The sequence below is a fragment of the Homalodisca vitripennis genome, chromosome 5, assembly GCF_021130785.1.
Source record: "Homalodisca vitripennis isolate AUS2020 chromosome 5, UT_GWSS_2.1, whole genome shotgun sequence".
Taxonomy (NCBI): domain Eukaryota; kingdom Metazoa; phylum Arthropoda; class Insecta; order Hemiptera; family Cicadellidae; genus Homalodisca; species Homalodisca vitripennis.
The window spans coordinates 185,938,800-185,965,781 of NC_060211.1; the positions used below are offsets into that span (position 1 = coordinate 185,938,800).

General features: G+C 37.3%; 1 protein-coding gene across 1 annotated transcript in view; it reads left to right on the forward strand.

The window, feature by feature from the left end:
• Positions 1-13,093: 13,093 nt before the first annotated feature.
• The window catches only part of LOC124363785 (rootletin-like), a 34,619-nt gene continuing 20,730 nt past the window's right edge, over positions 13,094-26,982 (forward strand). Inside the window, exons 1-6 of the mRNA XM_046819047.1 lie at positions 13,094-13,189; positions 19,913-20,086; positions 21,774-21,964; positions 23,657-23,822; positions 24,666-24,875; positions 25,367-25,513. Coding sequence (XP_046675003.1) covers positions 13,094-13,189; positions 19,913-20,086; positions 21,774-21,964; positions 23,657-23,822; positions 24,666-24,875; positions 25,367-25,513 — 984 coding nt within the window. The remainder of the gene's footprint in view (positions 13,190-19,912; positions 20,087-21,773; positions 21,965-23,656; positions 23,823-24,665; positions 24,876-25,366; positions 25,514-26,982) is intronic.

Here is a 26,982-nt window from a genome sequence, read left to right on the forward strand (position 1 = left end):
GACTGGCCATAGTAACTTGGTGCTACGCGTTTTTCTCCACAAATACGGAGTTTCTTGTTCATTTATGACTCAGGTAACGCACTACACCTTCATGTCAAGAGAATTAAAATGCTATTACGATACAAATAGTCCTTCCTGCTCAGTCGGAAGATATGGGTAGATTGTGTGGCAACTGACCTTTTATTAATCTATTCTAAGTGTGCTAAATATATCGAAAAAGGTTCGAGATCCATAAGATTCTTGATAAAAAAATATTTAGTAAATGTTATGAGCATTCCAGAAAACCTTTTTTGTTCAGAGAAGTTATGCAGACATTTTCGTTAAGTGCTACATCAGAACAATCGTAATAGGCTAATTTTGTCTATAAAATCTTTCTAAAACGTGACCACCTTATAAAAGAATAGAACAATGATGTAATTTGTAACTATAAATACATGACAATAAACACTTATTGCTTAATACATCAGCTCACGCAAAGAGAAGCTAAGAGACAGTGTCTCTTACAACAAACAGGAGGAAGAGAAATTTTACAAAACGCTGTGCCAATACATCCCCTGCAGTACGGTACAATAATGGTGAACTTAATAAAGGCTGTAAGCACCCGTTAAAGATTTACTTACTGGTGACGTCATCGTGTATAATGTTGAGGGACATCTTGAAAATCGCCAAGCACGTAAGAAACTTTCCTCCCCCCCACCAGTTTTGACAAAGATCTTATATGTCCCAGATTTATATCTGGGACACATACGATCAGACGGTCCCACCATGTAAGATTATTTTCAACGATTTTGTAGTTATTTTTGGATTTTGCTTTAATAAACACAAAATTATGAGATTTTGCCTAACATTTTAGGAATTTGGATCGATTACATTCACTAGGTGACTAATCTAGAACACTATTTAGATCCACCAATTATAGGCTCCCCTCAGCATATCCTGTGAGCTTATTTGTCTTTACTTCACCACGATTTGTTCAGTCTCCTTCCGAGTTATTATATATATATATATATATATATATATATATATATATATATATATATATATATATATATATACCCTCGCCCAGATATTCTCTGGACTATTGTAGCCTCTCATAATTGGAATTCTGTGTGGTTTATATGTATTGAACAGAACATCATCTCAATTTTAAGGCATTGTAGGCGAAATCTAGTAGTCGGAGGTCCAGACCTAAGTCCTGTCTTCTTTTCATAATAAGGTCTTGCACAACTGCCACAGTTGAAATTACCAAAATAAACTTTTTTGTTTTTCTTTACTGTCAAAGGACTTCATGGGCTTACTAAGCAGAATAAGTGGATACTCGATACAGTACAAGAGTTGTTGGTACTGGTAAACAGTGCTACGCCCATGGACCGGATTTGAACCTGCGCTGTTTCTAACTCAACATCCAAGGATTGAAAGTACAACGACTCTGCATCTCCCATGTCCAAAATGCACAGGAGAATCAACTGAGAGGGGGCAATTTGTCCGGCTGCATGATTGGATCTTCTTCAAGTTCCAATCATTTGGAAAATCGTTTAGACCTCCATGAGTCTTTTGATTTGCGCCGAGGCTGGTTTAAAAAATAAATCAAGATACGGGCACTTAGACTTGCCAATGTCTCGGTTCGGACCCCGTGTTAAGTGTGGCAGGAAACTCGGCCACAGAGTTACAAGTGTTAACTAGTATCGACCGGAGTGAGAGTCGCACGGCTGGTACAGGCGGTGGTGGCGGCACCTCAGTTCCCTAGAGCAGAGCTTCACAGTACGGGCACTTAGACTTGCCAATGTCTCGGTTCGGACCCCGTGTTAAGTGAGGCAGGAAACTCGGCCACAGAGTTACAAGTGTTAACTAGTATCGACCGGAGTGAGAGTCGCACGGCTGGTACAGGCGGTGGCGGCGGCACCTCAGTTCCCTAGAGCAGAGCTTCACAGTACGGGCACTTAGACTTGCCAATGTCTCGGTTCGGACCCTGTATAAAGTGTGGCAGGAAACTCGGCCACAGAGTTACAAGTGTTAACTAGTATCGACCGGAGTGAGAGTCGCACGGCTGGTACAGGCGGTGGTGGCGGCACCTCAGTTCCCTAGAGCAGAACTTCACAGTACGGGCACTTAGACTTGCCAATGTCTCGGTTCGGACCCTGTATACAGTGTGGCAGGAAACTCGGCCACAGAGTTACAAGTGTTAACTAGTATCGACCGGAGTGAAGAGTCGCACGGCTGGTACAGGCGGTGGCGGCGGCACCTCAGTTCCCTAGAGCAGAACTTCACAGTACGGGCACTTAGACTTGCCAATGTCTCGGTTCGGACCCCGTGTTAAGTGAGGCAGGAAACTCGGCCACAGAGTTACAAGTGTTAACTAGTATCGACCGGAGTGAGAGTCGCACGGCTGGTACAGGCGGTGGCGGCGGCACCTCAGTTCCCTAGAGCAGAACTTCACAGTACGGGCACTTAGACTTGCCAATGTCTCGGTTCGGACCCCGTGTTAAGTGAGGCAGGAAACTCGGCCACAGAGTTACAAGTGTTAACTAGTATCGACCGGAGTGAGAGTCGCACGGCTGGTACAGGCGGTGGTGGCGGCACCTCAGTTCCCTAGAGCAGAACTTCACAGTACGGGCACTTAGACTTGCCAATGTCTCGGTTCGGACCCTGTATACAGTGTGGCAGGAAACTCGGCCACAGAGTTACAAGTGTTAACTAGTATCGACCGGAGTGAGAGTCGCACGGCTGGTACAGGCGGTGGCGGCGGCACCTCAGTTCCCTAGAGCAGAGCTTCACAGTACGGGCACTTAGACTTGCCAATGTCTCAGTTCGGACCCCGTGTTAAGTGAGGCAGGAAACTCGGCCACAGAGTTACAAGTGTTAACTAGTATCGACCGGAGTGAGAGTCGCACGGCTGGTACAGGCGGTGGCGGCGGCACCTCAGTTCCCTAGAGCAGAGCTTCACAGTACGGGCACTTAGACTTGCCAATGTCTCAGTTCGGACCCTGTATACAGTGTGGCAGGAAACTCGGCCACAGAGTTACAAGTGTTAACTAGTATCGACCGGAGTGAGAGTCGCACGGCTGGTACAGGCGGTGGCGGCGGCACCTCAGAGCAGAGATGGCGGTCCGCTTCATCACATCCCCAGGTACCGTTCTAACAGTTAATCGCCCAATATTCCATACAGAGAGACTTTATTTATGACTTTAATGTTGTTAAAATATTAAAGTTTAATAATTTCATACCCCCTGATAGTTTGTTCAAGTTTGCGTACTTTATTTAATAATTAAGGGATGATTGGGAGTAAAATAAACAAAATACAGCTGCACAGAATTATATGTATGTTAGTGTGACATATAGAGGGAACCGGCAATTATGAGTATGCTAGATGCAGAAGTGTTGTGTTGCGGAATTTCCCGTATTCCCCTGTAGCTGATTCAAACGTAAGAAATATATAAACATACATTGTCCTTCAGGCTGAAGAATAGTTGTGCAGATAGGCTACGTGTGTTTTGTATACCTTAAATTTTCATAAATAAATTGCATTAAGTAAAGTAAGTTCAAGGATACGATTAAATATCTTTTTTAAACCTGGATGATTATTATTTGTAGTAACAATAGGTATGACTCATGACGTAAATCCTTCAAGTTTGTTTTGCAACACAGTTGTGATGGTATGATCGATCAATTCATGGTATTTATACAGATATGTTATTTCATATGAAAAAAGCTCAAGTAACTTTCAGTATCTCGTAAATGTTATTGCTTGAAACATGTTTTGTCTAATTTAAAAGAACTTTCAGATTATTGTGTTTCATTTAAATTCGTAGTCACTGAGGCCTATGTCGATCACCAACTGAGCTCAACATGTTAAATTACTAGATATATAACTACGTGCTACAGGATATCTAGGCACGATTGTCAGATGGAAAGAAGTCAGATTTAATTTAACCTTTTATAGTTTTCCATAAATATGAAGTCATTTAGAAACATGAAACTAATTACATGGTTTAGTAATCTCTTTTTAAACAGACGAAAAGAAAAGAAAAACGGTTTCACTTCCATATTTCGGAGGTTTTAGTACACCTAAGTAAGTATCAAATATAAATTAACACATTTTAACAAAATAGGTTCTTGTAAATAATAAACAAGGACCAGGAACACGTAAATTAATGTAAACACAGTACAAAACATTTGGCAAAGTCCAGATGATGTTAAATTTTAGTTTTAAATAAGTAAAGGGTGGAATGGTACTAATAATTTCTTCAATACTGGCAAGACTTTAAAATAATTAACAAAATTATCTTAAATAGATTTCTTTGGTTTTAACATAATTTTATGACCTTACTCCATGTGCTTTAATTTTATTTTATTATAGTTTTGACTAAGATATGGTGGTATGTAGTGGTTTCCTTTTAACGTAAGACACTGTTCAATTTCGTCTTGATTGTGTTCAAGACAATGTCTTGCCAATGGTTTGTTTTTGTCTTGATAGACAATTTGAAATCGTCATCTTTAACCCACCATATCTATTTTCAAACCTTAAAATATAGACCATAAACTGTTCTCTTACCATATATTTTTTAGATCATAAGCTATCACAAATTTAAAAAGTATGAGATGTTTTACGAATAAAGTATTACTGTACTCAAAATATATGCCAAATATTATACTATTTTAAAGTACAATTTATTTACATTAATTTTATTGCAGTAAACGGTGATAAGTAAATTTATAATACCGTTAATAAATTGATATATCATTACGTGCGGTTGACTGACTGAAAAAAAAAAACGTTTTACTCACCACCTTGTCCATGACTAAGCATAACCGGTTTCAGTCACAATGTATTTTGTGTATAACAAACCCTTATCTTGATCTTCACCGATTACTTTCTGGCTTTATAAGGCCCGAAACATCGTGGACTTGATCTGTGTACCGTGTATCTTTACCTCAGTAGGGAAATTCCCTCTTACTATTTGGTTGCAGTAGTCCCACAAGATCTGAATCTCAACTTGAGTAACATATTACAACCTCATCTGTTATCGTCGTGCGTATTTACCTCAATAGTGAACTTTCCCCCTTCCAATGTCGTGGCACCAGTCCCACAAGATCTGGATCTCAACTTGAGTAACATATTACAACCTCATCTGTTATCGTCGTGCGTATTTACCTCAATAGTGAACTTTCCCCCTTCCAATGTCGTGGCACCAGTCCCACAAGATCTGGGAATCTCAACTTGAGTAACATATTACAACCTCATCTGTTATCGTCGTGCGTATTTACCTCAATAGTGAACTTTCCCCCTTCCAATGTCATGGCACAAGTCCCACAAGATATAAATCTCAACTTGAGCTGCATGTTACAACCTCATCTGTTATCGTCGTGCGTATTTACCTCAATAGTGAACTTTCCCCCTTCCAATGTCGTGGCACCAGTCCCACAGGATCTGGGCCTCAACTTGAGTAACATATTACAACCTCATCTGTTATCGTCGTGCGTATTTACCTCAATAGTGAACTTTCCCCCTTCCAATGTCGTGGCACCAGTCCCACAAGGATCTGGGCCTCAACTTGAGTAACATATTACAACCTCATCTGTTATCGTCGTGCGTATTTACCTCAATAGTGAAATTTCCCCCTTCCAATGTCGTGGCACCAGTCCCACAAAATCTGTGCCTCAACTTGAGTAACATATTACAACCTCATCTGTTATCGTCGTGCGTATATACCTCAATAGTGAAATTTCCCCCTTCCAATGTCGTGGCACCAGTCCCACAAAATCTGGGCCTCAACTTGAGTAACATATTACAACCTCATCTGTTATCGTCGTGCGTATTTACCTCAATAGTGAAATTTCCCCCTTCCAATGTCGTGGCACCAGTCCCACAAGATCTGTGCCCCAACTTGAGTAACATATTACAACCTCATCTGTTATCGTCGTGCGTATTTACCTCAATAGTGAAATTTCCCCCTTCCAATGTCGTGGCACCAGTCCCACAAGATCTGGGCCTCAACTTGACATGTTACAACCTCATCAGAGCAGCGATCTGCCTTCAAGATTTCTCCTCTTGAACAAACTGTATGGCATCTAAGTGAGATATATTGACTAACCAAATATTAGTACAGTTAAAAAGTAATTATATAGCGTTAACTAATTCTGTGAATCGGGTTATTTTTAGATAACGCTAACATTAATAACCTCATGTTTGGGGTAAATGAACTCTATATAGATAAAATAGAAGCAATAACGTCATACACCGATATCGCTGACATAAAAGAGTGAATGATAATAACTTCATACTAATAATGAAATCATGGACTTGATGTGATATTCAATTTTATTCTTTGAAGGGCGTTACTTTTGTGAAGCGTTTTAAAACATTCAGGCGGAATTAAATAAGAACGAAACAGGCTTAAGAAATTGCGATTGGGATTTATTTATTACTTATTTATTACAATGAACGGCAATACACCTTTTTACAATATTTGATTTCTTGATGACTACCATTTGCTCTTTACATCAATAAATTCAACAAAATTACATCCACATCATAACATACTATAAATTAATCAGATCAACAAAACAGCTAAAACAATAACAAATTAACAGTAAAAAGAAATTAAGATTAAGCGATTTGATATGAATGCTCAAATTTACGCACACTCTTCCTTATCTGACCCACAACTTCTGCCCCTCGAGGCTCTCCTGCAGATTTGGCGGCCATTTTACATACCATAGAAACGCACTAAAGTTCACATGGCTGCCAATCCATCAAAACATACCATACCTATAAGCAGTCAGGCTCAAGGTTCTGAGACGATATCCTGTGTGCTTGTGGCCAACGACTACCATTTTGTTATGAGTTTAGTAGACTTGGAGTCGAGAGCCAATCCGCACTGAATAAGCACTCAAATTGTCAACGGCGTAGTGTAGCGGGTACGGCGGTTATCGCGAGATAGCCGAATCAAGCAACGTCGAGCGTGGCTGCTGCTTGGATGGGTGACCGCTAGCGATCCTGTCATTGAAAGCAGCCCGCCTGCCCGGCCATTGGTGGTGGTTCGGAAGTCACCTTTAAGCCGTTGGTCCCCAGGTTAAAAGTGTTAGAGAGGTCTTTTCAGCCCTAACTTCGCCTGGTATATAAGACATTTTTTACTTTACTAATAGGATGCTCCATATTGGAAAAAAAACTGTTAGAAGTATATCATATGTTAGAAGTTACTAATCCATCAGGTAGCACGTGGTTGACTTATTATTCGGTTCATCCAGGTGACCTGACTCACTACTTGCCTTATCAGAGCTTTTAATACATCTCTTGTCGGTGATTCGTAACTATTTCAGGCTCCATGGGCCAAGGATATAGCAGTTGCAGACCAATACCGAGTTGCTCGAAAGGAACGTCCTCGTTGCGTCCAAGACCGATATCGTTGTCGTTATTGTCGCGATAAGTTTTAAAAAGGCACAGTAGCTGATCGTTTTTCGCATCAAAAAAGGTTGTGGGGATCACCTCTTTTGGCCATCTGGGAAATATACCTTGATATATGGTTGATTTGGAATGGTCTCATTGATTTAATTTCCACCAAATTAATCTCAGGCATTTGTGTATTGAGGTAATTAGCAAAATAATGCCCGATTCAGATATTTATGACGGTGTATTATGGTCTAAAATTCCCACATCTTACCTATGGAGTGGTTTTGTGGGGAGCTTGCGCAAAAAATACATTTTAAAGAGTATTCAAGCTTAAAAAAAGCGGTTAGAATAATTGCTAACATAAATATTAGAGTCTTGTAGGCTAGCTTTAAAAAGTTGCAACTGTTCATTATTCTGTATATACATCTTGGAGACAGTTTCATTCTGCTTATCTAAATGTGCCCTAACAATAGGCTGAGACGTAAAGGAGTATGAGACAAGAGGCAGAGACAGCTATCGAACTGGGAGACACAGAGCACCTTCCCAGGCAGGTTTCCACTTTATCAACAAGTTGCCAGATTTCATTAAAATGCATCAACGCAAAAAGACTCATTTCAAACGTTTAGTATCGTCAAAGGCAATATATAATGTCGGCGAGTTCTTGAAATATAATTGGGGGACCACCTATCTGGAAAACTGGCGTTGTGCCAGTGCAGGGGATTGGCGAAATATAATGCATGAATGTACAAAAGTATGTGCGAATGTGGCAGTGGACTGCATGTCGATATTCTAATATCAATCACAACTTTTGCCATATTGTGTATATTTTTGGCAATAAAAAGTTTGAATTTGAACATTGTGATACTGACATTGTAGAAGAACTCATCTGCATGTGAGCACAACTGACCCAAACAGTAATCACATTTACGAGGGACCTTAACAAGTTGGAGGCGTGGAAACCGGTTGGACACAGTGCTAAAGATTATTTTGTCTAGACAGGCAAAAAGTGGGAGGCCACGAGCAATAGATAAGAGATTTGTACATTGCACATTTTCCCCCATTGATGAGTCGTGTCCGATTAGTATGGACTAAGCCGTTAAGAATGTAATGGCAACGTGGCAACGTAGCACTGTCCACCAATAGTCGGTCTACTTTCCCACATTTCTGATATATCGAGAAACTTCATACGTTTCTCGTAAATTTTCTTAGGGATTTTATAAAAAGAAGGTCAGATAGGTTAATAGGATTTGAAAATTATCCATCGTTATGGGTAATAAAATGTATAACACAACGTTTCGGGAAATGAAATCCACCCTCTTCGTCAGGTGTGACGAAAGTTAATACATACAAATGTACTTAATACTTACAACGTGTGGTAATGGACTGCCACTGAAATAGAAAAGAACGCGGCATGTTGTATGTTTTCAGTACATGTTTATGTATTAATCTCTTTGCACTTGACGAATAAGGTACATTAAAATCCTCGAAACGTAGTGTTAAACATTGTAGATACCATATAACGATGCAAATGTTCCGAAATCCTATTATCTTTTCAAAACTTTCATCCTGATTCATATCATTGATATAGTCGAGTAGTGCCAACATTTTCCTGGACGAATTCTTTGACCAGCTTTATTTATCTAAAGGTTGTAAGCAGGTGTTCGTCACTTTTGCTACAAAGTGATATTCCAGCTAGTACGCTGTATAGACAAAATATATTAAGGTTATTTTGGAATAAATCCAATTAATCTTACACATTTGTTATATGTTTTACGATTCCAAAATGGCAACTGTACAATGGTTTATCTCGGTTATATTGCGTGTTGAACAGTATTGTGTGTTACATAGGAAACTACGTGATTGTGTGAGTTTATTTCATTATTAAATATGTAAGAAGAACAGGAATGTTTTATTTTATCTTTCAATAATGTACAACGTTTACAAAAGTTCAGATATTTTCACTTCAAGAATGAAATAAAATACACGTTAAAAGCAATACATTTTCAAACATTAAGTCAGAAACTACCTTATCTTAAAATATAATGTATTTGGAAATTTCGTGTCAGTGCCAGGCTCGATTGAGATTAATTAATAATAAAAAATTTAAATGATAATGCGTACCATTATAACTGAAAAGGAAGTTTAGAACCTCAAAGGCTGTGCCTGTTTTGAGGCTACATTCATTTGTTTAAATTAGCAAAAGCTGATCAGCGTACGGAGTAAAATATCAAACGAAAAAGCCATGACAAACCAGTGCTATGAAACGTGTTAAAAATGGGGTATTTTATATATTTAATTGTGTTGTAATAGATGAAAAGGTAATTGTCTGAGATGAAGATATTTAGTTAAGTGTTTATTAGACACATAACAGAAAAATAACAGTATAAACAAGAAAAGGAATTAAAAATAAAACATTTAGATTGAAATAATTTACCCAGAAATGAAGTAAACGAGAAAAAATACAGAATTAAATGAACTAAATATAATGTAAAACAAGTTCGCATGACAGTCAACTAAGAATCTATTTATCCAGAACTATTTAATTTGAGATATTTACTGAAATTGAATACTTTACCAAATATTTGTCAGATTATTGGATTTCGTCAGTCAGCATATAAGGTTACGTCAATATTATATTTTTAATTGTAAGTGCTAAATCAGTTAAATCTTTTACTACTAAAAATTAATTCGTCACCCAAGAATTGTGCGTTGTAAAGTTCAATAATTCGAGACGCTGTCAGCAAAATTTTAATTACTTTGTACTTTGGATTGGTTTTGATAGCGTTTTTCCGTATGTTTACAAAAGTACTGCGTAAATTAACTGTGGAATTACGCAGTTTCCAGGCTGTAACTGAGTGGAGGATCAACAGTTCTCCCGAGTGTAGTGAGTAACATCCACCAAATGATCCTTCCACCGCGCAGGGGAGGAGGATGTCGGTCAAATGATCCTTCCACCGCTCAGGGGAGGAGGATGTCGGTCAAACGATCCTTCCACCGCTCAGGGGAGGGAGGATGTCGGTCAAACGATCCTTCCACCGCTCAGGGGAGGATATCGGTCAAACGATCCTTCCACCGCTCACGGGAGGGTGGATGTCGGTCAAACGATCCTTCCACCGCTCACGGGAGGGAGGATGTCGATCAAACGACCCTTCCACCTCTCAGGGGAGGATGTCGGTCAAACGATCCTTCCACCTCTCAGGGGAGGATGTCGGTCAAACGATCTTTCAACCTCTCAGGGGAGGATGTCGGTCAAACGATCCTCCCACCGCTCAGAGGACGATGTCGGTCAAACGATCCTGTAATGGTTACGTGATTCACCCCCAGGCAGTTAAACCAAAAACCGGAGCCACGTATCTTGTAGGCAATTTAGAGAGGGCTAATAACTCACAAATGCGAGCAGGAGTGAGGCATATTGAGGGGGAACACGCCAAGGCACGCGGCTACCGGGGGCGGTCGGGGGCGGCGAGCTCGGTGACTGGTACCAGGAGCAAGATGTTTCACTGTCAGCGGCTATGTCCTCTTACCCCTTCGATCCGGCTACTTTCCCTTACAACCGAACTACACGGTCACGCGACTCACTGGCTCTGGCCGCTCTGCACACTGTCTCAGGAAGAAACTAAGTAAATAGTCCCGCACTTCCGCCTTTACCGCTCGAAATCCTTTTGGAAGCTAGAAAAAATGGAGTTGTGGCGTTCTGATAGTAGTAAAACAAATTTATTGGCTACAAATGTAATCCATACATTTTTCACTACCAAGTACAACTACAGATAAACAAAATTTACCGTCCATTAGTAAAGATTATAGTGGTTTAGTGGTAATAATACCGATTTAATAAAACCTCCAATAAATAATATGGTCTTTGACTGAACAGACTAATTTTTTAATTTCAAATTGGTTGTGAAAAATATTTACGCAGTATTTTAGCCTGGACTGTTTTTATTTGTCATGTGTATTACTTTAGTATGTTTTTTATTTTATTTTAGTTAAAGAACTCAATTAAAACTTAGTCTTCACGAAATTGGTTCGAAGGCAAAGAAGACCCATACACTTAAACCCGGGAGTGCCGATGGCCGAGTGGTCTAAGACGTTGGACTTTAGTCCGAGTTAGAGATAGCGCAGGTTCGAATCCTGTCTGTGACCCTTGCACTCTAAGTAGCTGTAGAGAGGAAAAAAATTCCCAAAATACTAGCTCGCCATCACCGATCTCAGCCACCATAGAGGATAACAATATTCAAGAACAAATGTATTCTTAAAAGATTTCTTGAACTACGTGATACGCAATGAAGTGTGTTTGGTGATCGAAATTAAATGGTTCCTTTTTCTTTATGTCCTCGATGATGTAACAAAAAACTGTATTTACTTGATAATTCCAACGGCAAAACACAATATTTTTGCAAAATATCAGCAAAACATTATGTTTATGCTAAGATGGTTAACAATCCACCGAAACATATAAATGCATTTGTAGGCTATAATTACTGAGCTTTCTAAAAATGGGCACCGCATGGACAGTTTTTCGGCTATTGTCGATTATTCGCACAAATCGTTTTTGATGGGTTATTTAATTGTTTTCAGGGTAACATTACACGTTCCGCCCCATCAAGTTGTAGCATGTTCTATTTTAGAAATAATAAAGGCAAAATATAACTTTTTTAGTACATCAGCATCGCAAAGATGTCTGATTAGATAGAAACTCCTCTTGTATTTCAATAGCCCATTATTTACATAAGTTAACGAGTTTTCCAAGAATTTACTAAAAAAAAATAAACCTACATATTGAATACTATCCACTATCTCCATGCCAGGTAACTAAAATTATTTTATAACAATCAATTCATTTCATGGTATTTTAAAAATAAATCTATTTTATTTTTTGTTCTTAAGTTAAACACTAATGTAACAAACTAGAGTTTAAGAACTCATTACTAAGTAGTGATAAGTAAACCATGCTTTGAGTCGATTCATATTTTTTGCATTATAGTATTTAATTGCAGGACTGAATTTGCTCTTTAGAATAAATAAGTGTCATCAGCGAAAGCTGTCAACAAACCTTCGAATTTACTGTCACATAAACGAGGAATAAAGGCCCAGACAACACGGACCCTTGCGGAATGCCATAAATCATCTCGACTTCTTCGCTAAGGCCGTCTCCTACCCTTACTCGTTGCTTCCGCCCAGTGAGATAAGATCGAAACCACAGGCGACTCCTCTGATTCCGGCATTAAACATTTTATCCAGAAGGGTTGAATGATCCACAGTATCGACAGCTTTCATGACGTCAACAAAAAATCCCGCACAAAAATCGCCTTCATTCATTCCTTCAAGAAATAATCCAAGGAATCCAGATAAAAGTAATTTTTTTGAAATTTAAACTGGTTTTTGCTGAAAACCCCTTTTTTACTACAAAATTTTACCGAACGAATATTCATAACTTTTTGAGTGATTTTTTAAAACATGGGAAGTAGTGCTATAGGCCAAGAATTACTTGCATTTTCGTGATACTATCGTGGTAATACAAATCTAACATCAAAGATCCCAAAATGAAGCCCTGGGGTATTCCATACATATAATGTAATTCATATAATGACTTGTATCTTTGAATTTGTCCATGAATGTAATAGTGTATCTTTTGTACTCATATATTTATTGTTTACATTCTTTACGGTTGAAAACATTTTCACTATGCTTACACGTGTTTCACGTATGTCGTCTTTTCAGGGGCCGCGGGCCAAAGAGCCAGAGGGGCTGATGGAGCGTCGCCGACCGGCCTTCCTTCGCTCCCACCCCAAGTCCAGAGATGTGAGTATATTTTGACGTTTATGATCAGACAAAAACGACAGATCAAGGTGTACCGGTCGGTGATTTATTGTATCTTAATTTTCATTGGTTGGGGATTAACTGAAGTTTTGTTTTCGTCAATGATGCTCCAAGCTGTTCGAATTTTGTACATGGTACACTACATGCATTTTCAATTCTTCTGTTGACGCTGAAATAACTTCCGTTAACCAAAGAAGGTTCCTCTGGTTGAGATTACTTTAAAAATTTTTAGTCGGACATGAATAATAAAATAAAAAGAAAACTTGTCATAAAGTTTAGAAAATAGTTCTTCTGTGGTTAATTTGCTGTCGATAAAAGTCCAAATTTAATTTGCAATATTTTTCTAAGACGACAACATTAAAAGTCAAACTGGTAAAATATGGGACTGAGCAACATTAAAGCAACAGCAATCTTATATATTAAAACAAAGGCAAACTGATAAATAGTAGGTCATGTAGTAGAAATCTACTACTAGTTGTGTAAACCTTGATTCGAACGATTACTCAATAACAATTATAACTGTACCTAGAAATAGCTATTAACAAATTGTTGTAGAACAAAAAAACCTAACAAGTAAAAGTCAACAAAAAGATTCAGGCAGCGCGGAGAGTAGAGATTATTTAATCTAATTTTGATAATAACTACTTATACAAATAAACATGAAAAATGTATCAGCAACATAGGTACGTGTGTATGGTGAAAAAAAAACATATAAAACCACACTTTTAATGCAATGAAAAAGATGGAAAAATAGATGAGGTCCTGGAAACATTGACATAAACATTTGTCATTTTTGAACTTTGAACTTGTTACTATCACAGTATTAGTTAAACTGTTGGTTCATAGCACTAAAAGTGGCTAATGCTTAAACATAAAATAGATTACTAGGCTCGTATTGTAATCAATTATACTATAATTTTATATATAGTCAAAAACTGCTTACAAAATAAATATTTAGTATTCTAAAAAAGAGTTTAATAAAACAAAAACAACCTTCTTCGGTCAATTCTTGATAACCCGTGTGAATCAACAATCAACATTATCAATAATTTCTTGTACGGTACAGCTTGACTCGAATTATTATCATCTTTGTGTAGAGAATATTTATTGTGTTGTGTAGAATACATAGTTATAAATTATACAGGTTTTATATAATTTGTTAGATAATTGAAAATAGATTAGTTATTTACGATTTACATTGTACTCAGATTATATTGCCACCCAGAAAACATGAATGAGTATAATTTTTTTAATGGATGGGACATCGAAAACACTGTAAGTAGTATAATTTATTGAAAGAATTTAGATAAATGTATTTGTTCTCTTGAGTCATTCATGGGTGTTTTTTAAATCATATATTAACATTCCAACACATTTTTCATAAAAAATTAATTATTTTTGTTTTTTCATATTGTACTGTAAAAATATAAATTATTATTATATATCATTAGGCCTATAGGAATCTAGTAGTGTTTAATTTTAAGCAAGTAATATATTTTGTTCATAGTTTTGTTACAGTATATATATATATATTTTGCTTTATACTTCATGGAATATGTTTTATATTCATCTATTTTTTTTCCTTTATACTTTATGGCATGAGTTTGGGTTGTGATTTTTATATTGGAGTCAGGTGATGAAAGAGAATAAAGAAATTATTATTATTATTAAATAAACGCTTTATTGATACTGGAATTTCCTCAATTCATCGAGATACTGAATTTCTACTTTTTTTCTTTTCTCAGCCAATTAACTGCAAACAAACTGACTTTTTCTATACTTTAATTGCGATTTTTATTACAAAACCTTTGCCTTTGTAATGGGCATGTGCACTCTGTCCAATATATAGAATCCAGTTGCACTTAATTATATTAAAAGTGTTATAAGGGAGTCATATGAACATTTCAAGTTCTCAGTATAATTTTGTGAAATAAGGTACTGCACTACAAAACACATACGAGTACACAGTACACATTCTCAAAGTCGTCGTTGAACAATATTCAGGACTCGTGGAAAAGCGAGGTTCACCGACATTTTAACTTTGGGGAACGCGTAGTATTCTTATTGTTTTTCTTTGTTTATCTCTTCAGACGAAATAACTCTAAGTTCCAGGAGTGAAGTCTGTAACAGTGTCAGATTCCAGACGCTGCACTAAGACGAAGGCAGCGACGTAACTAGGTTATTCAGCACCCGGGGCAAACACCTATTTTGGCGCCCTCCCCCCCACCAATTGACTGAAAATAAATTCCTTATAACTCCTCTTAAAAAGTGTGGTGTGTCCATCGGTACCGGGTACGCTACATTAATACTATCTTGAATCTTGATCTTAAAAATACTCAACCTCAAGTTCAAAGTATATAGGCCTAAATATATTTGGTAAAATAATAGAATACGTATTTTCAAAAACAAATAGTTTATTTCAAAACAACACCATTTATACTAAAACACTTAATGATAGTAAATTATGTAAAATATTGATTTAAACATTTAATTGTTCTTAGAATTTAACTTTTCGGGCTTTTTCTTGCAGCAAATGTACTGACAATCTCACTGAAGCATAGTTTTTGAGGCTACCTGGTGCTCAATGGAAATAATCCCTAGGTTTGTCAGCCTCTGTTGCCCTGTCAAATTCCGTAAATAATTTTTTATTATTTTAAGTTTACTAAAACTTCTTTCATTCGAAGCCACTGAAACCGGAATTGTCAAGAAGATCCGTAAGGCAGTCATTATGTTTGGATATACATCCTCCATTTTGTTCACACACAAAAATTTCAGAAGATCAATCGAATTGGCTGTTTGGATATTTGGTACTAAATCCAAACCATGGTATTTGAAACTTTCCACTTCAGTTGCCAATTCGTCTTTGTCCAAGTCTTCTTTATAATTTTGGAGGCTAATTCAATTGCTTTAGCCTTTAGGTCATCCCCACTCATTGTTCCAAAGCTAGCTCCGTTGAGAAAACCAAACAAATGATTTATGTTTTGAATAGAGTTGAATCTTTCTCTGAGTTCACAAAGAATGCGATCGACGATTTCTAATAGCTGCTGTTGAAATTTCTTCTCTTCTGAGAAATTCAGGTGCTTCATCTTTCGGGCATTCTCATCAAACATGCGCTTTTTTCTTCTCTTTCGAACTACTTTGAAATGAGGATCAAGGCCAAGATTTGTTGCCATTTCTTTGGCTTCTTTCATTGCAGCGTTTGAATAGTTTGCCCTTTTCCGAGTCTAGTTCAGAGATCAATCGACTGATGTGTTTGGCCGATCTATGTATGGTGATATTCTCCACTTGTAGGAGCTTGTTTCACAATGTCAATGCGGGTCAATTGCTTGTACCAAAAACAGGAGAGAACTATAAACTCAAACTGCTTGACATTTTTCAAAGATTAGCTGCTTCAGTTTTTGTTTCATCTGAGGTAGTTAGGCTGGTTCTGAGGTCATTTAAAGCATTTATAATTTTACCTAGATGCTTGTATATAACTTGTACAGCTTCCCTCTTAGTCGACCATCTGGTGTTACTTTGTAGTTTTAGAGATAGAGGGACATGTTTTAATAAAACCTCCCATCTATTGGTCGAGGAAGCAAAAAAATTGTACAAGCAGTTAAGAGTTCCAAAGTATGACTGTACCTCCCCTGACATACTAGCAGCATTTGCACCTACTAAATTTAAGGAATGAGCCGCGCAAGGCACAAAATAAGCCAGGTTGTTTTCGGCAAGAATCCTAGATTGGACGCCTTTGTATTTGCCAGCCATATTCGAACCATTGTCATAGCACTGGCCCCGGCAGTTCTTCAAATCTAAGCCATCTTTTTTGATTTTCTCTGAAATTTCTTGCGAAAGACCCAATCCAGTTTTTTCACCAACTTTTACAAAATCAATAAAACTCTCCACTACCTCCGGACCCTGTTCGGTGATTTTCACATAACGAAGGACTTGAGACATTTGCTCCAAATGACTTTACGTCGGGAGTACAGTCAAACATAATTGAAAAAGTATTTTGAAGCCTTGATGTCACAAAATATGTTTTCTCTGACTTTTCCTGCAATAATGTCTAAAAATTCATTCTGGGATGAGCGGCGAAAAGTAACTGACTTGGCCTTTTTTTATGGCGAAGAATGTGCTCTTTCAGAGGTGCATGGTAATGAGATACTAGTTCAATAGTGTTCAAAAAACCTACCGCATCTAGGGTTCACTGAAATCCAGGTTTTCATTGGGAGCCTCGTAATGGGCTGCCATCTTTTGCTAGGTGTAGATTACATCAATGATAGCATACAAAACACCCTTCCAGTGTGCCTCTTTCAAGTGCAATCATGTCTTGTAGTTCTTTGTCAATGCCAGAACGTTTACTTAAACTAGATTCTAAATTTTTCCAAGCACAAAAGCACTGTTTTGTGATTTAAGGAGTTCTCATGCTCAGGAATCCGTTCACTCAATTTCTTCCACTGAGTGAACCCTTCATCTTTGGCTAAAGCAGAAATCTTATGTGGATGTTTGATGTTCAGTGTGCGAAAAAAGTTTGCATGGGATACAATACTAAGGAATTGTTTGATTTGCTATAGACTAGCCATGGTTCGATGTACTTTTAAGCCATTAGGCATAATTTTTGTAAACCACTCTTTAGTCAACTGTCTCCCATCTCTTTAAAGTATTGTTAAGATCAGGTTCTATTTTCCCTTCATTCAATAATCTCGATACGAGAAAACATCTGTCTGCATCCGAAATGGTATTAGGCCACTTCCCCGGATCTTTTAGATCAATAGATTTAGTAGACTCACCAATGGGTTGGATCAGTTGTCAAACTCGTAGACGTACCATTATTATACTTTTGCTCCGGTTGAAACATCTCGATCTCTTCACCCTCGACGTCATCCTGGGTGACCGTTGGTACAACTGGAAGTTCTTCCAGCTGAAGATTTTCCGTACCAAGATTAGCATTAGTTGAAAACACCGTCTTGGACTGCATCAGCTGATGACCCTCCATCTTCAAAAGTCGTACTTGTACTACAGTGATTTCATCTGAAAAAATAAAAAATTCGAGTTACCTTCATTCGATAAAATAATATTATTGGTATATTTGTCAATTTGTGGTAGAAACTTAGCTGTTTAAATTGTGCCGTATTTATCTAAAAGCATAGTTTAACGCTAAATTAAACAATACTGCCGACAAAGCATCTCCTACTATACTATTTTTTTTAAATAAATTATGACGTTCTTAGTTCTTGGTTTAAAGCGAAATGTCGTCTTCAAGTGTGACGATGACTAGATTTGCTGCTTGTTAGCGTTTCTAAGAAATAGCTTAAGAAGAAGAAAGCTTAAACCCTGTGTTCAATTATATATTTTTTAAACACAGATTCATATCTATAGTACGCTGCTACAGTTACAGAAAAGTTAATTATGATATATTTTTAAGGTTTCAATAAGTTAATCATTAATCTGTATTAGTTAATAAATACAAAGTAACAAAGTACTGTATATCTATCTTAACCTACCTTTACTGTTTGTTTCATTTAGCCATGATGATAGAAGAGACGAGGATTGATGTGCTTCTTTTTTTCTCTCTTTAGCTCTTTTGCGATTTTCCGCACCAGACAGTTTTTTCGACATGACTAATATTCACAAACACGAAAATAATATTGCTAGTAACACTCAAAGAAACAGATCCGCAACCACTTTACGTGAACCGAACCACTGATGATGTATATAATGAAGTAGAAGTATGAACTATGTCAACAATAGTAGTGCACAAACTGCACAACATACGCAGTTAGTCTGTTAGTCAAGGTCAGGCCAGCGAGCATCGATGTGTTGTGTGTTTGTGGCATGTGGCATGTGTGGTGCGGTGAGAGGGATGGGGGGAGCTGCGGGTGGGAGCCGGGAGGGGAAGGAAGTGTCTGACGCCGCGCCGTCCTAGTGAGTCATTCCACAGATAACACAGTGTGCCCATACTCGTTCTGTACAAGTTCATGCAGACCGTAAACATGATTCGTAAATAGTCAGATAGCATTCATCATTTCACTTTGCATTTTCTTAGACTTAAATCAAATAAAAATAATAAATATAATGATTTTTCTTTTGCAACACACCTCGCATTAAAAAATATTTTCAACAATTTTTATTAGAAAAAAATCTGTGGCCGTGTTGGCGCCCCCCCAACAACTTGCGCCCGGGGCACATGCCCCGCGTGCCCCCCCCTAGTTACGTCGCTGCGTCTGAAGCTGCGCTATGTGTATTGAATGTTGTTCACTAACATTACATTCAAATAACTTAATCATTTGTTTTTGGTTATCTGAGTTGAACCCTATTACTAAGCGATAATTATTCTGAACCATTTGCATCCTTGTGGTACAGTACTTATATCACCCTGTTTCCTAAAGAGAATCAACCAGAAGTTTCTGTACAAATTTCAGTAGCACTACAGTTGCTTCCAGAGATTGAAATATCTATCCAATGCTAATGGCGCAGTGTAGCGGGTACAACGGTTATCGCAAGATAGCGGGATCGAGCAACGTCGAGCGTGGCTGCTGCTTGGATGGGTGACCGCTGAGCGATCCTGTCCCTGCAAGCAGCCCGCCTGCCCGGCCGTTGGTGGTAGTCACCTTTAAGCCGTTGATCCCCAGGTTGTGTTAGAGAGGGCTTCTTAGTCCTAACTTCGCTTGGTAAAATAAGACATCTTTACTTTACTTTACTTAAAGGACGATATTGTTGCAGACGAGTAGATCAAGCGTCAGGATGGAGGATCCCGGGCAGGACTCGCTGCAGCGCCAGAACCAGGACCTGCGCCGCCGGCTGGAGGAGGAGTCCTCCAACTACCGCCGGCGCCTGGACACATACCGGCAGGCGCAGAGACACCAGGCTACCCTCGTGAGTCGGCTCCAGGCCAAGGTTTGTGTCAAACTTGTTTCCTTCCTTTTTTAAAAAGAGAGGTCTATTTTCACCTTGTTCTCACTGGCCTGTACGAGGATTTTATCGAACAGAACAAGGTCGATGGTACTATTAAAGAAGTGCTACAGCCACAGGCAGTTGTATGTATAATTATATTTTTATTTTATAATTAGTTATGCTAGTTGAAATAAAAGTGAGATTTAGCTCACCAATGATGGAGGAAGACAAAATCACCAAGTGGGGGACATTGGCTTTGTTTAAGAAGAGGGGAGAGAAGAAAACTGGGAACACTTTTTCATTGTTTTGTCTCATAGTGCCCTACGCACCTCTATTTAAAATATCTTTGACCGTCAGTCAATTTTCGATCAAAGATCAGTTAAACTTCATAAAAAACTTACGAATGGATGCAAATAAAAAACATTTTCATTTGCAGACAGGATACTCGTGTTTAATTTACTGATCAAAAGTCTGTCATACATTTATTATTTAAATGGAGGAATAAAAAATGCACGAACTAATCAGATCAACAGATTTTCAATTTTGTACGTTTACATACTCAGCGTATATGGCGTTGATCTGTGTGTTCCTTGTTAACACAGTTATTACACTTCAATCAACCGATGCAGCAGAGTACTGAAGGAAGTGACAGAACGTAACCAAAGTTTAGAGCACAGATGGATAGGCAGATAGTTGGATCTTCCTTACACACCTTTTCATCCCAAAATAATACATTTCTTTCCTTAAACCAAGAGGAACCTATGTACCAAGTCTCAAATGTTTAGGTATATCCTATGTAAAATTATTGCACAGATGGGTAGACGTACGGACAACGTTATGAAGTTACTGCTGTTTCCTTATTAATTACGATAATACTAATAAGAACGAACTATTCTTATTAATGAAAAACTATAAAAACTCACTTAAAATTGTTTCAGGTGTTTTTTATTGTCAAAACCGGAATCCTTGTGGTTCAAACTCCACATATAATTTAATATTCCTTGTTAGTGTTGTTTCTTGTTAGTGGTTACTTAGCTATTGATGAGACAAAGTCTCGGACAGTAAGGCTATACCTCATTCATCCATTACAATAATTTTGTTGTAGTGGGATCCCATAGCACCTAATCTCACAGCACATAAAATACAATTTGTACAGATCAATTTTAATGTACACCAGCTAAAAAATGGACGAAATGTTCCACATCATGTAAAGAATCTTGCAAATTTCATACAGCACCTAATTTTTCCAATACACTAATTTTGAATTTAGTGGGATCCATAGCACCTAATCTCACAGCACATAAAATACAATTTGTACACATCAATTTTAATGTACACCAGCTAAAAAATGGACAAAATGTTCCACATCATGTAAAGAATCGTGCAAATGTCACACAGCACCTAATCTCCCAATACACTAATTTTGCATTTGGTGGGATTCCATAGCACCTAATCTCACAGCACATAAAATAAAATTTTTTTCAGATCAATTTTAATTTACACCAGCTAGAACATGGACAAAATTTTCCACACCATGTAAAGAATCGTGCAAATGTCATACAGCACCTAATTTCCTAATGACTGAAAACGAGTAATATATCTTCATTTATATCAACCTTAAATGCAACCTTTATAGCGCCTGAAGTCAGTAATTGAAATATATTGAGAATGCTGCTTGTCTGTGATGCAGGTGCTGCAGTACAAGAAGCGATGTGCAGAGCTGGAGAGTCAGGTGGAGGAGGTGCCGGTCGGCAGCGTGTATGGGGCCCCGGGGTCCGCCCTGGACACGGCCCAGCAACACTTGCGGGAACTGAGGGAGCGGGACGACCGCATACACGACCTAGATACGGCCCTGCGGCGACTGGAGGACGAACGCAAGAAGTTAGTGTAAAAATGTTTATTAAAATATGATGTCTCGGGAGCTGTTGACCTACTTTCACTTTCACAGCATTATTAATTTTTCAGTGTGCTTCCTTTAAGTGTGTACACTAACAACCTCCTTCAAAAGTGTTGAATTTTATTAAATTTCTATACCGAATATCAATTAATTTTTAAATCCAGCCAAAGGATCTTACTTAAAATAGTAATACTATGGTATTTGGAACTCAGAAATTGATTGGCGTAATCTTTAATTGACTTACAAATTTTATTTTCATATAGTGTACTGCCAAAAATTTCAATGTAGTTGTAGCATCTTCATGTTAGACACTAAAAGTCATTAAACCTAATGTTTTAAGTAATTAAAACCAAACTGGGCAATATATATATATATATATATATATATATATATATATATATATAAATGAATGTTTGTGTGTTTGTCTTTTATGGAATCGTGAACTATTTGAACGATCATTATGAAAATTTGTATGTATATTTATTTTTCCACGGAGAAGGTTTATATGCTATGCCCATTGATGTAACTCGCCACCAAGTGACGCTGCAAAAGATAATAGTCTTTAAAGCGCCTGCACATTATTAACTGCAATTACCTTACAGTTATGTATATTAAATAACCAAATACTATTTGAAGGCGCTAAGAAAAGATGGGGAATTTCTCTTTAAGATAAATTTCTGGTTGAACTTAAAGCTTGAGTGTTAGACTACTTTATAATAAAGTAAAGGTACATGTACAATAGCTATAAATATACAGACACTTTCTTGGTTGTGGCAACAAGGCAAACTCTACGTTGGTGTTGGAAATGTAAGTGACTCGTACCAGAAGTGCACATACACGGGCAAAGCTTACGTAGAGCGTGCGAAGCCGTGGGAATCAGCTAGTTCACAATAAATTTTAATCCTTCACTTGAGGAAAACTTGTTTTTAGTAATACTAAACTGTAAAATCGTAGAGTTTTAACAATGAGCTTAAGGGTAACCATGTTGGCAGAAAACACACGGAATCAACACATAGTAAACAAACAACTTACATTAAATTTTTTTTGAAGTTTTTATAATAACGTGTGATAGTTATTTTGCGGAAGTGTCTCCAGGCGGGTTGACGGGAATGTTATTCCCCTCTTTGAGCATTTTCTGGAAACTAATTTTGATGGCTGCAGGACATACAATGCTCTTAGCTAACAGGTGAGCTTTTGTGCAGTATAACAGGTGAGGAAGGGAGAAGATTTGCTTGAATAGAGAAGTTCAGTTCACAGTGTAATTGGATAGAATGGTCAGTTGTCTCTGTGTAGGAATTGGTTTAGTTACACAGCACTTAAAAAAAAAACTAGTTTAAAACAAAAAATTCAAATCTGTATAAAAAAAAATCTGTTATAGGTATTTTATATATATCTTTTGAAATTTAGAATAAGGGATGGCCTCAGATATTGAAAGGGGAATGATTTGACCAAGCTTTTATAATAAGGGATTTTTTAAGCATAGATCGCCCAACCGAGATTTTTCAACTCCAAATCTTGCCTCAAAGCCTATAGAAAGTGGCTGATCATTAAGGAAGTCTCTATAGCAAATCAATCATGCCAGGTGTAACTTGTATAAAGAGTTTTTGCGGTAAGTTGGCTTCATCGTTATTTACACCATCTCATGTGTCTCTGCATCGTGTATTGTATCGTGCCAGATGTGAGAAACTGTTGTCGGTGAATGAGACTCTCCGAGAGCAGCTGCGAGAGGCGCATGAGAGCAACGAAGCGCTGACCAATGATCTGCAGAAGCTCACCATGGACTGGGACCAGATGCGGGAGGAGGTGCTGTCTAAAGAGGAAGAGTGGAAGGAAGAGGAACAGGTTGGTACTTTCATATAAATTCAAAACGTGCTCTTCTGTTGTAACATTTTAGATAAGCCATTCTAAATTGATACTTATCTTCAGTGAAAAGATCTTAGACCAAAACTCAGTTTTGATTTAACATCACTGGTCACAGAATATGGGTCTCCAAGCTGAAATTTTTCAAGAATTTGACTGTGCAAGCAATATTTTTGATGCGGTGTGAACCGGGAAACTCAAATGATAACTTGATCTATCCACCAATGTGCTTCAGTTGGTAAAAAATTGTTTGTTAAAAATTTGTTCCAGGTACCTTGTTACGATATATAATATTGGTTAGAGGAGCATCTTTTGTATTCGTATTTCTTGTCTTATAAAACATTTTTAAGTCTTAAAATTAAAAAGTTTTAAAATGTTTTTAACTAAAGAACCACCTATGTTTTAAATTCCTATATCTAATTACTCTGGAAGTGGGAAACATTCTTATCATTGCAGTTATAACATTTGTTACTTTCTAAAATATGAATCGATTCAACATGATTATGTTTTATAGTTGGATTCCCCATCATATCTTTCTACTCACTTTTATTTTTTTTCTCATCTTTAGTCAGCTCAAGGGCCTGAATAATAAAATCACAGGTTCCACCTAGAAAATCCCTTTACTTTTATTTATTTTGACCTAAAAACTGGTTTAAAGTTAAAGAATGGATGTATGCCAAACACACAATATGATAGCACTCCATTTACTGTTGAAAAAAGGTGATAAAGTTAAATCGTGCTGAAAGAAGATTGGTTGATAATAACAAGGGATTAGCCTACTATACAGTATGTTATTAGATTTGATCTAACATCGTTCATGTACAGTACTTCAACGAGTATTACTCCACGGAACACAACCGACTGCTGAGTCTCTGGCGGGAGGTGGTGGCTGTGAGACGGATGTTCTCAGAGATGCAGACGGCCACGGAACGGGACCTAACGAAGATGAGGGGAGAGATGTCATCCACTTCCCGGGAAATGCTTGTAGCAGCCAGTGGTATCAGCAGCAGAGCCAGTCTCACAAGTGTGGCCGGGGTACGTATTTTTTTTCACAGTTCACACAAAAATTTTATTTTCCAAATAATACAGTTCCATGTTTTATACAAAGCACGTGTGGAAGAGACAAACAATTTCTTTTTTATTATATTGCCATTATATACTACAGTTGGCAAAGCATATTCAAAGATTCTTGAATTTAACAAATCCAAGGTCCACCAAGTTCAATAGAAGTTGAACAAAACAGGATTTAATATAAAATATATACAACAGTAACAAATGCAACAATACATAGATCTAACAAACAATTTTCAACAATAACAGCTCAAACTGTAGACATATTGTAAAAAAAAATCTTAAAATACAAAACATTTTTTAAACAATGTGATAAACTATTTGTAATGTGGCACAATAATAAAAATAAAAACAATTAAGAATGTAAGTATTCATAACCATAGGTCATTATTTATGTTTGTAACAGAGTTTCTTTTCTTCACATACAACTAAACATATCTTCATGTGATGTTCAGGAGAAACAGCAGCAGCAGACGGCGATGGAGTGTGCAGAGCTGCGAGCGCAGGTGCAGGCCCTGCGCTCAGAGCATGACAGTGCGCTCAGTCAGGTTCGCAGCAAAGAGGACCGGATTCAACAACTGACCAGGGAACTCCACACTCTGGTATGTAGACTAGTGCGTCTGCTCGGATACTGTACTACTAATGATTTAGATAACATTGACCTTTTGTGTTTAGGTATAAGTTAATCTTCTTTAGCTGAAAATTTTTGAAGCTTGTAAGTTAGCATTATTTGTCAAGAACTTTAATATAGCATTTCAGGTGTTCCCCAGGGATCTAACTTAGGCCCATTACTATTCTTAATATATATTAATGATCTTCCTAATTATTTAACACGGTCTAAATGCCTTTTGTATGCTGATAATAATTGGAAACTATATAGAGAAATTCGAGACAATAACAATGTTTGCTGAACTGCAATCAACTCTAAATCTTTGGTGCTTAGACAACAACTTATTTTTAAATGTAAAGAAGTGTTTTGCGATGAAATATGCTAGGAAAATGTTTTAACTCTACCAAAATACTCTATTAATGGCACCAAGCTACAATTAGTGACTCATATTAAAGCAATTGGCGTAATATTTGACTCGGCTTTTATGTTTGACAATCACCTTAATTTTATCATAAATGGATGCCATAGGATGTTGGGTTTTGTAATTATAAACACAAAGTTTTTTCCATTCAATTGGTTCTATGTTAAGCTGTATAATGCATTCGTGAGAAGTAGGCTGAAATATTGTGCAATAATTTGGAGCCCATTTTCATTACATAGCATTGCTTCTATGGAGCTAATTCAAAAACAAGTTTTTATATTTTAAAATATATTATGTTTCTTGTGAACGAAAACTTGTCAACAACTGTCTTAAGAAGTATTTTTTCTTTTGAGACTTTGTTAACAAGACAAGACCTATCTATTATTTTTATACATTTATAACATTTTACATAACTTAGTTGATAGCTCTCTTTTAGTTGAAAAAGTTTTTCTGCATGTTCCAAGAAGTAATCTGAGGCCCTTCTTGGTTTTTTTACACCACGTTCTAATACAGTGCAGTTTTATAACTTTTCATTTTTAAAGGTATTAGGTTGTTAAACATGTATAACAATGAATTGGATATATTTAATAACTAGCTGTTTCCCGCGGCTTCGCACGCGTCTCTTAAGCTTTGCCCGTATATTTCTTTGCCTTCAAATAGTGTTTGGATATTTTAATATACGTAACTACTGTGTTGTAATTGCAGTTTATAATGTTCAGGCGCTTTGATAACTTTTATATCTTGCAGTACAGCCTGGTGGTTAGTTACATCAATGGGCATTGCGTATAAACCTTCTACATAGAAAAAATACAAATTTTCATAGTGATCGGTCCAATAGTTTCTGAGTCTATAAAGGACAAACACACTGTTCAATATTTAATTTAATATAGATAAGCATAATCTAGCCCCAGACGCATTTAGGTATAAGAGAGAGAGGGAGCGTGGTCCCAAATCAGTCGTTCCGCTGTTCCAATCAGCGCCACACCCCCCTGATATCTTAAAGGGTCCTGTCCTTGAAGTATTCTGGGCGCTCTTCCGCT